The sequence below is a fragment of the Protopterus annectens genome, chromosome 9.part0 (assembly GCF_019279795.1).
Source record: "Protopterus annectens isolate FY-2018-M chromosome 9.part0, PAN1.0, whole genome shotgun sequence".
NCBI lineage: Eukaryota > Metazoa > Chordata > Ceratodontiformes > Protopteridae > Protopterus > Protopterus annectens.
This window is the reverse complement of record NC_056743.1, coordinates 968,929,496-968,942,770: the sequence shown is the minus strand read 5'-3', so window position 1 is coordinate 968,942,770 and position 13,275 is coordinate 968,929,496. Positions and strand designations below refer to the sequence as shown.

At 44.1% G+C, this 13,275-nt stretch overlaps 1 protein-coding gene across 1 annotated transcript in view; it reads left to right on the top strand.

The window, feature by feature from the left end:
- The window catches only part of ANKRD52 (ankyrin repeat domain 52), a gene marked incomplete in the record, with an annotated part of 2,835,210 nt that overhangs the window by 2,372,586 nt on the left and 449,349 nt on the right, over positions 1 to 13,275 (top strand). Inside the window, 1 exon segment of the mRNA XM_044083713.1 lies at positions 5,117 to 5,336. Within this exon segment, the coding sequence (XP_043939648.1) occupies positions 5,117 to 5,336 (220 nt within the window).

Here is a 13,275-nt window from a genome sequence, read left to right as displayed (position 1 = left end):
ACCTACCCCACAGGGGATCAGACCACATTCCACTAGGGCTACTTCCACCTCTACAGCATTTCTCAGGGGGAGTCCCTACCAGGGACATTCTGGAAGCTGCAACCTGGAGTTCTGTACACACCTTCACCAAGCATTACCACCTACCTCTTTTTTCTAAATCCAGGGCTGGATTTGCTACAGCAGTCTTGCAAGCCCTACTAGCCAGCCCTAACCCTTCTTGACTGCCTCCACCCTTCCTCAGCTTTGGGAATCAACCCAATTGTGATGACTGAAACAGTGAAACACGAAGAACATAGTACAGTTGTGTACACTTAACATAAATGTAGATGTTCGAATGTATTCACTGTTGCAGTCCTGGTTTCCCTCCCTCCAGTCCCCTGGTTTTCTTTATCTTTCTACCTCTCCTCTCTGTGGCCATTCCTTATGGCATTGGTATTTACTTTTCACTGGTGGTGGTCCCCACCATATACTAGCTCCCTATTTGGGGACTGCTGACATATGGGGCAAGAAAAACTGATGTAATGGCGTCGGCTGTGTGTTTTATACCCCTGATGACCTGATGTCATGGAAGAAGTGACCGCATCCGACGCAGAAATACTAAGACCCTGGTATTCGGGCCGACTGAGGGCTACCTGCAGGCAGATAACCCAAGTGTGATGACTGCAACAGTGAATACACTCGAACATCTACATTTATGGTAAGTGCACACAACTGTACTTTCTCTGCTGTACTGTGATCAAACAAAAGTGGTCTAGGTCTGCAAAATACATCTGCCATCTCAACGCAAAGTAGTGAAGGTGCTTGAAATTATGTACGAACATACACACAGAAATATATATGCCAGAACTTCACGGCAGTACTTGTACTTATGCCCAGTAGCACAACAAACTCTTTGAAATAACTGTACTTTACCAAATAAGTCTCCATAGCACAAGAACACTTTGAAATCGCTGTACTTATCAGTGTAAGAAATAATTCGAAATGACTGTACTTTGCGAATAAACTATACACATCAGAAGAAGCTCAGAGTAAGAAACACTTAGAGATGAATGCACTTTGTATATAAACTGTACACAGCACTAGAACCTTAAAAATAATTGTACTTTGAGAAATAACTCTAAAAGTCTTTCGGCTTTTCCCGGTTAGGGGTTGCCACAGTGAAACTCCTGTCCGCTAATGATTGGCAGTGGATTTTTACGGTGCCGAGTTGCCAGCCCGACGCCCAACCTTCAAAGGCGGCACGCCCATTCACGCACGCACCTACCTGCATGTCTTTAACATCACTCGACCACAGGGATGACATGCAGACTCCACACAGAAGGCGCTCCAGCCGAGAATCGAACAGGAGAACCTCTTGCTGTGAGGCGACAATGCTAACCGCTGCACCAACGCGGCCTCTTTGCACAATGTAAAAAAAAACACTTTGAAATGGTGGCACTCTGCAAATAAATGTACACAGCACAAGAGAGTTTTCGAAATGGCTGTACTTTGACTGCACTTTGCAATATAACTGTATTTTGCACCCAGCAAACTTCGAAATAATTTTGCCATAATAAAGCACACACACTGCAAACACTTTGCATACTCTGAGATACTTCGAACAACTCTAGTTATTCTTTGAATGGCTTCTGTCAATGCGAAATAGTAGTTTGTGCTCAAACAGTCTTTTACTAAAAAGCATGCAGTTGCCTTGCTCTTTAAGCTTAATTTGCCCTTTTATTGTACCCGTTATGCTCATTTAATCTCTTATCTTTTTCTTGTGCCTGTTTTACTTTAAACATGCTCGTTATGCAAACCAAAGGTAATTCTGAGCCCCATATGAATATCGCTGCTACTTTTATCAAATATCGTAGTTTCAAATATTTTGTTTAATTATATATTTTGTACCTTTCTTTTGATTAATAATATGTTTTGTGCCTCACAAATGCTCTGTTTCATTTTCTGTGTCAAATAAATCATTTGGGCAAGTTTTTGTTACCTTAACTTTGTTTCTAGCCGTTTTTGTTTCTCTGAGCTCCATTTCACTCAACCAGCTTAATCTGCCTTCACCTTCAACTTTGCACCTCATGGCTTGAAGAAGTTGCTGTCTCAATCCTGGTTCTGATGCCATGTCGCTCATCCGGTTAGGATAAAACAGACAAGCAGTTCTGGGTTCAGTTCAAGCAGCTTTATTACACACAGACACATCAGGAATGAGGCTTTGTAACCTAAATCAACTTATAAACAGACTGACTACTAAACTCATACATGTTACACTTTGGCTGTTCAATCAAAATGGCATTGCTGCCTGCACGTGATCACTATTTGTATGCATGTGATTACATCTGGAAATACTTCTTAAAGGTACATACACTTGCTGTGTCTACACTTGCGTAACTTAAAAAAAATCTTTTTAATTCTGCTCAGAAATTCAGACTTATTTGTCCTTTCAGTATCATTTATACCACAAACAGTTAACTGCCTATACCTGTTGTCTATAAATAATCTGTGCAAAGCTGTACTAAATGTCCTTTATCCTACCCCCTTGGAGTGAGCTAACTGTGATTGATTCCCTGTTTATTCTTAGCTATATATTTTTATAATCCTAATTGAGTCCCCAAGATTAGTGTCTGTTTACTCTTAACTTCGAAGACATCTTATTCAAACCCCCCCCCCCCAATTCGTCATCACTAAATCCTCTGTTATTACTGCTAGATTTTTGGTTGCCCAACTGTTGAGGAAAGAGGGGGTATCTTATCAACGGGATCCCTATATCAGTATTGACCCCCACTTATCACCAGTAATTGACAGAATTTGTTACTTTAATGGTAGGGAGACTTTCCTTGTGGAGTACTCTCACAAGTAAGATTGCCTTAAATCTTACATCTATTTGTAGCTGATTGTGCATTTTTTGTGTGTACAGTACCTAATTGTACTTCCTTGTTCTTTAGAATTTTGACGTTCAGCACTATTCACTTGAGTGCCTTTATTGCTTATACACTCATGTTGCTAACGTTCTCCAGAACAGAATTGGTTGAACATTTTGGACAGGTTTCTGTTTCAGCGCCTCAGTCATCTCTGGATATAGGTAACATCTTGCCCTCTTTACATACAGTCAAACAAACCCCTAGGTAGTAGATATTCTAAACAAAATTTGTCCATGTCAGTATCAGTGGTGCAGCAGGTAACGCACTCACCTTTGATGCATAAGGCTGTGGGGTCTGTTCCCACACCAGATAGATCAATTGCTGGCACTGCATTGCACCGTAAGGAGGGTGCTGTCCTTCAGATGAGATTAATCCTAGGCCCCATCTGCTTGAGTTGGTGGTAGCTAGGGTGAATGCAGAAGATCCCCCGGCAGTTTTCAAAGAGTCAGGGAAGTTCCCATGCTGCCCTCGCCAAAAACCTAGTCAAGAAAGGTAAATATGTAGATTTCCTCCATCATAAATAATCTGACTACACAAGAAAATATATATTTATTACTGCTAAACCTGTGCTGCTTAGCAGACATATTAGCTTGACGCATGGCTGCTTGTTAGTGGAGATTAAATACTGCCTCTTTCCTTCCTGTTAGGTCAGCATACTAAAGCTACTGTCATCCTTAAATGTGCTGCCATTTTATTCCCACCAAGAAAGAGTAAAAAAGAAAATTAAAAAAAAAAAAATAGTTGTTTTCAAGACTGTCTCACTAGTCTTTATAAAGGCTGCAGTAAATCTGGGCTTCCAGCAGTTCCATCATAACAAAATACAAACTTGCTGGAGTGTTACATTACCTGGCATATTTATTTTGTGAGAAAAGTTTGCCGAATGGTAGTAAAAATGATGAACCTGTAAGATCCATCAGGAAGGGTCCTGTTGTGGAGCATCTGGCATGGTAAGAACACACCTGCTTTATCTAAAGGGGGACCCTCGCGGTGGGACACTGATGCCCTACTCTCCTTTCCCTTTGCCATGGATGGGCTACCTATCTAGTAGCTGCCGTTACGAATTCCCTGTAAGTCTGGGAAGTATATATTTGTATGTCCTGGTAAACGCATCTGTCACATCTTCGTCTCTCTTTAATTTTGCAGGAAATCTGTTCACTCACTGGTTGGGGGCAATCTGGTGGTGTCAAGAACTAGGCATATTCTGTTACTGAGGAGTTTGCAGTCATGGTGTGACTGCATAGGGGCATAAAATGCTGGATGGAAGTGGAGGAGAGGATTAACCCAACTGTATACCTACGAAGAAGGCTTGCCTCACTTGTAACATCAGGAATCTGTCTCCAATTTTCAGGTCACTGTTTTTGCTGATATGTGAAGTTTGTCATCTCTGAATTATGGATTACACTTGAAATGAAGGGCATAGCAGTTTAAACCTTGTTTTAGGACCTCTTAATTTGCTCTGTAGCTGGAATAAGTGCCTTAACTTTGTTTTCTTACTGCTCTAAATATCTTTAGTGCAAGTATTTTCTTAAAATGTAAACACTTGTGTAAGCAGCCTAACTAGTTGCCAAGTAAAGATAGCTTCTTTACCTTTAGGTCATCAGCCACAATAGAATGGTAGAATAAAAGCAGTACCTTTTGGCTGAAGGGTAATGTTGTTGATTGCTATGTACTTTTTGTCACTGCCAACATTTGTCTTTTAGTGCTGCTTTGCAGGTTTAGCCCTGTCTTTGAGCTGTTATCCTTTGTAGAATATCACCTCTTCCAGTTGTAGCACTGCATTTCTGTGTTAGTAGGCACCTTAAGTCATGGAAGTTAGTTTGAATCTTGAGCATACAGCTTGTATACAGTGTTGTGCTTTGTTAGAAGATGCATTTAACACCTTGTGTAAGCGTTTGCATTAGGGTCCCCGAGAGAGTGTTTGGCAATGATGTATTTGCTTGGATATCGATACTAGTATGCAGTATCCAGATATTTACCAGTTATAACCTTGTGTGAGTTTATTTACTTTAAAGTGCTTCATGTCTGTCTTATGAATGACTGGATGTTAAAGAATCATTTTCCTCCTCACAGTTCTAAAACAACTTTTCAAGTTACTTTAGGTAACTTTGAGAGAAGTTAAAGAGAATATTTTTAAATAGAGCATTAAACGTGTGTAGTTTTTAATTATTCTAGAAAGTGTTTGTTAATGGTTTATTTATTTATTTTTGTAGTCTGTGTCTGGGTGTGAAGAATGCATTGGCGCACTGCTAGAACATGATGCATATGTATTGTGTCGAGACTTCCGGGGCAGGACACCTCTACATTTTGCATCAGCTTGTGGACATTCTAGTGTCCTGAACACACTGTTGCAGGTAGCTTTTTCTAGTGACCCTCTAGACTCCATAACAGATTACAGTGGCTATACACCCCTGCATTGGGCTTCTTACAATGGTAAGTTAAAAAAAAAATAAAAAAAAAAAATGTTGTATATGTTACTGATTGTCTCTAGTTTAAAAAATGGAACTGTCCAGAGTTCAGAATTGTTTGTGTGTGTGTGCAGATTTTCATGAAAATCTGCATTTAGATTTTCTCTGTTCCATAGAACATGTACACCTGTGTAACTTTCTGTGGTTGGAGATTTTATGAAATAAGCATGCAGTCTTCATTCATTAAAGGTGCAGAGCTTTGTACTAAACATTGTTACCGATTTATTTTTTTTACAGAATGGGCTGCAAAAAGAATAAGATACTAATTGTGGTAATGGCTTTAATCACAATCCTTGAGTTCATTATGCGATTGGGGAACATTCTTCCTTATCTTTGTTCATCTGCCTTTTTCTAAAGATGTTGCATTCATGATACAGGCAGCCCCTGCTTATGCAGGCCATAGTCTCACTGTGCCCACTAGGAGATCTTGCCTTGTCCCAGAGTCCACACTTCTTTTCAGTAGCTTTCATGGTTTGAGTCTTCATTGGGAGAGGTTCTGATTTCCAGTCTCTAAATCAGCCTGTCCCATTGAAATGTTCATGTGGCTTCCATATTACAAGCTAAGACTGCATTGGTATGATCTGTGTAGTTTGATTAAGGCATGCAACAGTAAACCCACTCAATGCTAGTGATTAAACCCAGTCACCTGAAGATGTAGAAGGGAGAAACTCCTGACTACCTTGCTTCTTGCTGTATGGAGGCAGCTGAGAATGCTCACTTTGCAGACCATCTTGGGGGGGGGGTGTTCATTGCACAGTCCCAGGTCTGTGTTAGAGCACTATATGAAGATGATGGAAGTAGGACAGTAGCTACTTCCTCCTGAAGTTAAAAAAAAAAAAAAAAAAAGTCATCCCCAAGGTGACCTTATGGTAGCTTTGCATGAGTCTTCATTCTTGGTTTGTGAGGACTTGAGTTTGCACCAGTCTTCTGATTTGGCAGACAAGGAGCCTGTGAGGTGACTTTCCCTGACAGCCATTTTTGAAAATGTGTAGAGGAATATCAATTCCCCTTTTCCTCTGCAAATGACTGGACCAGGTTTGTGACCAAGTAGTCACACTCCAGACTAAGGATCCTTTCTCCTGCCTTCACCCCCTACCTTGTTTTTGTTAGGGCCCACTGGGCTAAAATGAGGGAGTTGCCGTGGGACCTTACTTGCCGGAGGCTACAGTTGTGGTCTGTGATTTCAGAGACTTGGGATAACTTTCCTTTATACTTGTGTTACTTGCATGATTTGAGAACGTGTCCTAGTGGGTTTCCTGTAAGTATTTCAAAAACTGGGAAATTGCCACTTCCTTTGTTTTTTTTTGTTTTTGTTTTTTTCTGGGATGTACGTCAATGCACCCCTCCTTGAGATAGCTTCTCCCTCTGCCTTTTATGTGTGCTACCTCTGATGTCATTGTTCTTTAAGATAAAGGCAAAAGGCAGATTTAAAAGGAAGGGCAGGTGTTAAACTTTAAGTCATAGTATTGGGACTTAAAATTAAATCCAGGATCTGGCATTATGTCTGAACAGGGCTCATTTCGGGCCTCTCCTGCCCCATTTCCTCACCTGGCAGGAGAGCTCCTCTGTGCCAGTATCACCAGTATTTTATCACCCAGTATCTGCTGTAAACTAGTTGTGTGCACAACCCCACCTTGTTCAAGTGGTTGTGAGCTTGGGTGGGTTCTCCCTCCTCTGCTTCTTGGCAGAAGTCATTGGATTTGGGGATCATATTATAGACGGGAAAGGTTATGAAGCCTCCTGTGTGCGTATCTTCACTGGATTATCCTTTTTTTTTTTTGGAGAAAGTCCCTTGAAGTCTACCATGGATTAAACTGTGGTCCCTCCCCAAAATATGCACTTGGTTATATGGAAGAATAACCTTGGATGTTAGTGTTTCACTGTTGCAGTCCTAACTTGTGAGATTTTCTGCAGTGGAAGTCCTTGGCCAGCCTGACTACCAGAGAATAGCTTCTCCTCCTTCAGGAGTCAGTGAATGCCCTGTCTGGCATCGCTATGCTTTGGTGTAAGGGTAGCCTGTCTGTGCCATGATCTCGGGTGTTTCTTGCCATCGGAATCTGAAGTTGGTGCCAGTCAGTCCGCACCAGAAAATGAAGACTCTGGAAAGCTAAGTACCCCATTGGGGAAACTTTCATGTATTGTCTGACTAATTAATTGTTTCCACTGTGGCAAACAGATACCACACTGGAACTTCCACTTTTTTTTGTCTGACTTGCTTGTAGCTGGAACACAACAGCCCCAACTTACGTGAGTGCTTTAACAGCAGAACCATTAGGCGTAGGGCTGAGATTTCAGCAAGGTGTCTTAGTGAATTGTCAGGCCATTTGCATCCTATGACGTCCACTACTTGACCTGAGATGGACATTCCTAAGTGAAAAAGATAAGGAAAAACGATCCAGGCTTAGGGCCTCTGACGATGCCCACTCGCTGTCTGCCAGTCCTCGGCTTATCGCTGAAAAAGGTGAGGTGCTTTCACGGCCCCTTTCCATGACTCATTGGTGGCGCAGGCCACATTTGAGACCCATTCAGAGTTCAGTGCACCTTCTGGTCCCTCAGCATCTTTTCAAACCACGGGACTCAGTTCGTTGGTTGGGTCCAGGACTACTGTGCAGGCTCCAACTTCTGAAAACCACACTAGGACGAATGACCAGTCTTTGCGTCACCAAGATGTTGCAGCAGCCTGTCACTCACTTGAGTTGGTTGTCTCTTCTGGGTCAGAGGTTGGTCACAGACCAAAAATTAAGGCCACTCACAAGAAAGCAGCTCCTACCCAGCCTCATCCTAAGCCTACTGGCTCATATTCCATACAATGTTCTGGAAGCTTAAAGTAGGGCTGCAGCTACAGGTTCTGTCATAAGAAGACATGCCTGGCTGAGAGAACAGTCCCGTCCCCCCGTCCCCCCACCAGTTATCAGATCCAGCCTCCAGGATGCCCCTTTGGAATAAAGACTTTCTCTTTGGTCCCAAGGCTGAAGCTGTACTCAGTAAAATGGAAGACATGGCTAAGTTCAGGCAGACTGTTAAGGACTTAAAGTCCAACCTCCTCACTTAAGCGGGAAATACCCTACCAAGCACTGGTCCTTTCCTTCCCAACCCAAGGCTAGGCAAAGAAAGCTCCATAGGGAAAGGAGCCAAAGACAGCACCAATGGCCCAAGCAATGGCATTCAGAGCCCATTAAACCAAAGAGCTCATACCCACAGGCCCCTAGCATGGAGCAACAGTGACTTCACTATGGTACTCCCTTCCCCCTCTCCTCCCTGCCCCCCCCTCCCAGGCTAGGGGGGAGGCTATCACTATTCCTTCAGAATCTGGGCTCACATTACTAGAGACCAGTGTGTGCTAAACATTATTTCAGAGTTACAAGCTCAAATTGAAGCAAATGTTGGTTCCCTCAGACTTCTCAGACATTCCAGCAAAACAAGAATACGAGACATTGGCCCAGATAGAGTTGCTGTGCAACCAGGGCTCTGTGAGCCAGTACCAAAACACTTGTGAGGTAAAGGATTTTACTCCAGACTCTTACTGGTACCCAGAAAAGAAGGTACATGGCAGCCAATACTGGACGTGTCAAGACTTAACCAGTTCCTTCGGTACCAAAATTCAAGATGCTAACCTTTCAAAAACTTCCCATGATCTCATCAAAAGATGTATACCTTCATATCCCTATAAAAAAATCACACAGAAGCTTCTTGCGCATCAGAGCAGGTACCAGGCACTCTCAGATGTTCTTCGTGTTTCACTGTTGCAGTCATGGCATTTGGGTTATCTGCCTGTAGGTAGCCTTCAGCTTCAGAATAGCAGAGTCTTGGATTCCTGCGTCAGATGCTGTCTCTTCTTCCATGACATCAGGTCGTCAGGGGTATGAAACATGCAGCCGATGCCATGTTCTTCGTGTTTCACTGTTGCAGTCATTACATTTGGGTAATCTGCTGGCAGGTTGCCCTCAATCGGCCTGAATTCCAAAGTTTTGGGTCCTGCGTCAGTTGCTGTCACCTCTTCCATGATGTCAGGTCGTTAGGGGTATAAAACATGCATCCAACGCCATTTTCTTTTCTTTCCGCGCGGTGCCCGAAGCAGAAGCATTTCGCAAGTGCCGGTTGGCCGACTACTGAAATATTCGAGTTTGAGTTTCAGAACCGAAGTCTTTACTAAAGCTAAGTACCCCATTGGGGGAAACTTTTTTCTTGCTCCATTCCGATGTCAGAAAAATTTAATTGTATTACTTGTGGAAAGGAAATACCTCATAAGGATTTCCATTTATACTGTATTCCTTGCCTAGGCCCTGATCACAACGTGCCTGGCTGTCGGTTTTGTGCTAGATTTTACCAACGCACTATTAAGCGTCGGTAAATTTTTGCCTCAAAGTATTTTGGAAACGGATTTAATTACCCAGAAATGTTGTCTGATAGCAATCCGACTACCGGAGTACACAAAAAACGCAAAAAAAAGGACAGAGAAAGGCAGTCAGGATCCAAAACAGACGACAAAGCTTCTTCTAAGCCAGTCCGGTACTCAGTGAGGCGCTTTCGCAGCCCTTGATACCCGCTACATTCGAGTCGCAGGTCTCTACCGACACCCATGTGGAGTCCGGCATGCCGCAAGATACTCAAGGTATTGGACCGACAGATATATCTCCCTCAGATGGGTCCAGAGACGCTGAGCAGGCACCGGCATCTGAGGGTGTATTCAGACCTCAACATTTGTATATCAAACCGACAACAGCTGCAAAACCAAAGACAAAAGCAACTACTGTGCTACACGAGCTAAATGAGGAATTAAACCCGCACATAAGGCAGCTGTTTAATCTCAGCCTTACCACAGGATATGTGCCCAAGGAGTGGCGTACGGCAACTGTGGTCCCACTCCACAAAGGCGGTGCCTCTACGGACCCTGGTAATTACCGCCCCATAAGCTTAACAAGTCTAGTCTGCAAAGCTATGGAGAGGATCATAATGGAGCTCATAAACAAAGATATAGGGGACTTGCAGACATTGGACCCGACCCAGTTTGGCTTTGTCAAGGGAAGATCATGCCTTTTGAACTTGGTTGACTTCTTCATAACAGTCACCAAGGCCATTGATGAGGGAAAGGCAGTCCATACAGCCTACCTTGACCTTGCAAAGGCTTTCGACACAATACCCCACTGGTATTGTAGAAAAACTTACCAGCTTAAATGTAAACCCATATGTCACAAGATGGGTTGCAAACTGGCTTAAGGACAGAACCCACAGGGTTAGAGTTGCTGGCGCTGTGTCAGACTCCAAGCCGGTCACAAGTGGTGTCCCACAGGGCTCGGTCCTTGGCCCCTATTGTTTGGCATCTACTTCTCAGAAGTACAGGCCAACATGGGAGGACTTTGGCTGACAAAGTTTGCAGACGACTGCAAACTGGGCGCCATAGTGGAAAGTGCATCGGACACGGATATCCTTCAGAAGGGACTCACGGAAACAGATAGCTGGTGCCAGAGCCATGGCCTGAAGTTAAACGCCAAAAATGTATAGTCATACCCTTCGGGAAAAACAAGGTAACCCCAAGCTACCATATAGGTGGCAATCCACTAAGCACAGAAGAGGTTATCAGGGACCTGGGGACCCAGGTTGACAGTGGCCTTTCTTTGACACTCACATTGCTAAAGTGGTTAGAAAGACCTTCTACATTGCCCACCTGATCATGAAGGGATTCACATCCAGATCTAGTGAGGTCATTGTTCCCCTGTACTCTTCACTTATCATACCAATGATCGAGTACAATGCCCCATTCGGGATGTATCTCACCCGACATCTGCAGCAATTGGAGAGACCCCAAAAGTTCCTCACCAAAAGGATAAAGGGACTCCAAAATCTGTCATATGCTGCCAGATTGAAGAAACTCCAGCTCTATTCAGTCGCATACCGTCTGCTCAGAGGTGACATGTGCCTGACATACAAGGCCATGGACATGCTCCACCTCAAAAAATCCAAATCCACCAAAACCACTAGAGCAAGCGACTTAAACCTTAGCACGGATATAAATAGGACGTGCTGGAGGGATAGATTTATCACTCAGAGACTCCCTATGCTGTGGAATAAAATCCCGGTCCATGTGAGGCAGAGCACCTCGCTGACTCTGTTCAAGAGAAATCTAGACCTGTGGATGGGAGATCGTAGGTTTACCCCAGGAATCAACTTTGTGTCACTGCTGGACAGAGGCACAACAAACTAATGGGCACAGTATTTTTTCATATAAGGGGTGGCGTAAGCCACAATAATTTGGGCTAGGCTTATAAATGCCTTAGGGCAGATAGCCTAGTATAAACCTATGAACCTATGAACCTATAAAACTAAAAAACTGACGCATGAGCCACGTGCACAGGCCTCTATGCCTAAAAAACAGATGATCAAAATGGCTGAAGACCTTATTACCTTGATCAGGGGTACCCGTCCCCCTCCAGATAAGAGGCCTAGGCAAGACACTAATTATGAATCTTCAGATCAGGTTTCTATTTCTTCTGATTCCTCTTCTGATCAGGAATTATCTGTACCTCCCTATGAGGATTCTGATGCAGAGGAGTCTATACCTTCTGCATCTCCTCCTGAGGATTATTCTTTTGGAGAAACCTTGCATACTTTGAGGGAGCATTTTCACTGGGGGAGTCAAGATTTCTCAGAATCAAAAAAGAGGCTCAAGGATTTCCCGCTTCTCCCTCAGCACAGGCCTTTAGCCATTCCCCCTGTTTTAGACATTGTGGATGATGTGTTTTCGGAGTCAAGCTTGACCCCTGACTCCTTACCTCCGGCTCCCAGTAAGCCTGACAGATATTACAGGGTCCCTGATTCACATAAATTTTTATTTAGAAACCCTGCTGCTGATGTCCTTCATGGATGCATCTGCAGTCATAACAACTGGGTTGTCCTGTCGTCAGGCAGCCCTTCGGTCGGCCGGATTCCAAAGTCTGGGTCCGCTCGCTGATGTCGCACTTCACCCGACGCCATCTCTGCTGGTCTTCGGGTATAAAGGCATCAGCCGACGCCATTTTCCTCAGTCTTTCTTGCCGCGTGGCACCCGAAGCAGAAGCTGTTCGCAAGTGCCGGTCGGTCAGATCCAGAGATTACTACTAACGAATACTACTTCGAAGACTTCTAAAAGCTAAGTACCCGTTGGGGACTCTTTCTTGCCTCAGCCGATGTCAGAAAAAGTCAATAACTGTTTAACTTGTGGGAAACAAATACCTCATAAAGATTTCCACTCTTACTGTTTGCCTTGCTTAGGCCCAGACCACGACGTAGCAGCCTGTTCGCCTGCGCTTCTTCAACCGACAACGCTAAGGCCGGTCGGAGTTTGCTGAACAGTTTTTCGCTCAGACTTTGCGTACATTATGCCGTCGGATCCTCCGACTACCCAAATTATTAAAAAACGCAAGGAAAAGACCGACACTCGCGGTCCGCGGTTTCGGCCGAAACCACGGTGAAGCAAGCCGCGAGTGTCTCTGTTTCGGCCGAAACCGAGAAAACTGGTCAATCTCCAGCCGAATCCCTGGCTACTACTGAGGCTCCTGCTACCTTACCTGAATCGGCCTCAGAAATTTTGCCTACAACCGTGGTTTCTACTGATTTATCAGACACCATCCCTTTGGATGTCTCTACCCCAGCACGTGGTGCTGCTAGACCCCCTGCAGCCATGTCTATCAAGGCCTTTGCCAGGGCCAAAGCAGCCAAATCTGCTAAGTCAGTGCCTGTTAAACCTCCCTCACACAGGCCCACTTCTAGTTCACAAATGCTTACTCTGGCAGAAGATTTAATATCCTTAATTAGGGGATCCCAATCTCACCCAGACAGGGCCTCTCAGCCCCCTGAAAAGAGACCTAGGACAGAGCCCCCCGAGCCAGTGTCCTCTGAGGCTTCTGGATGACTCCGACATTTCAGAA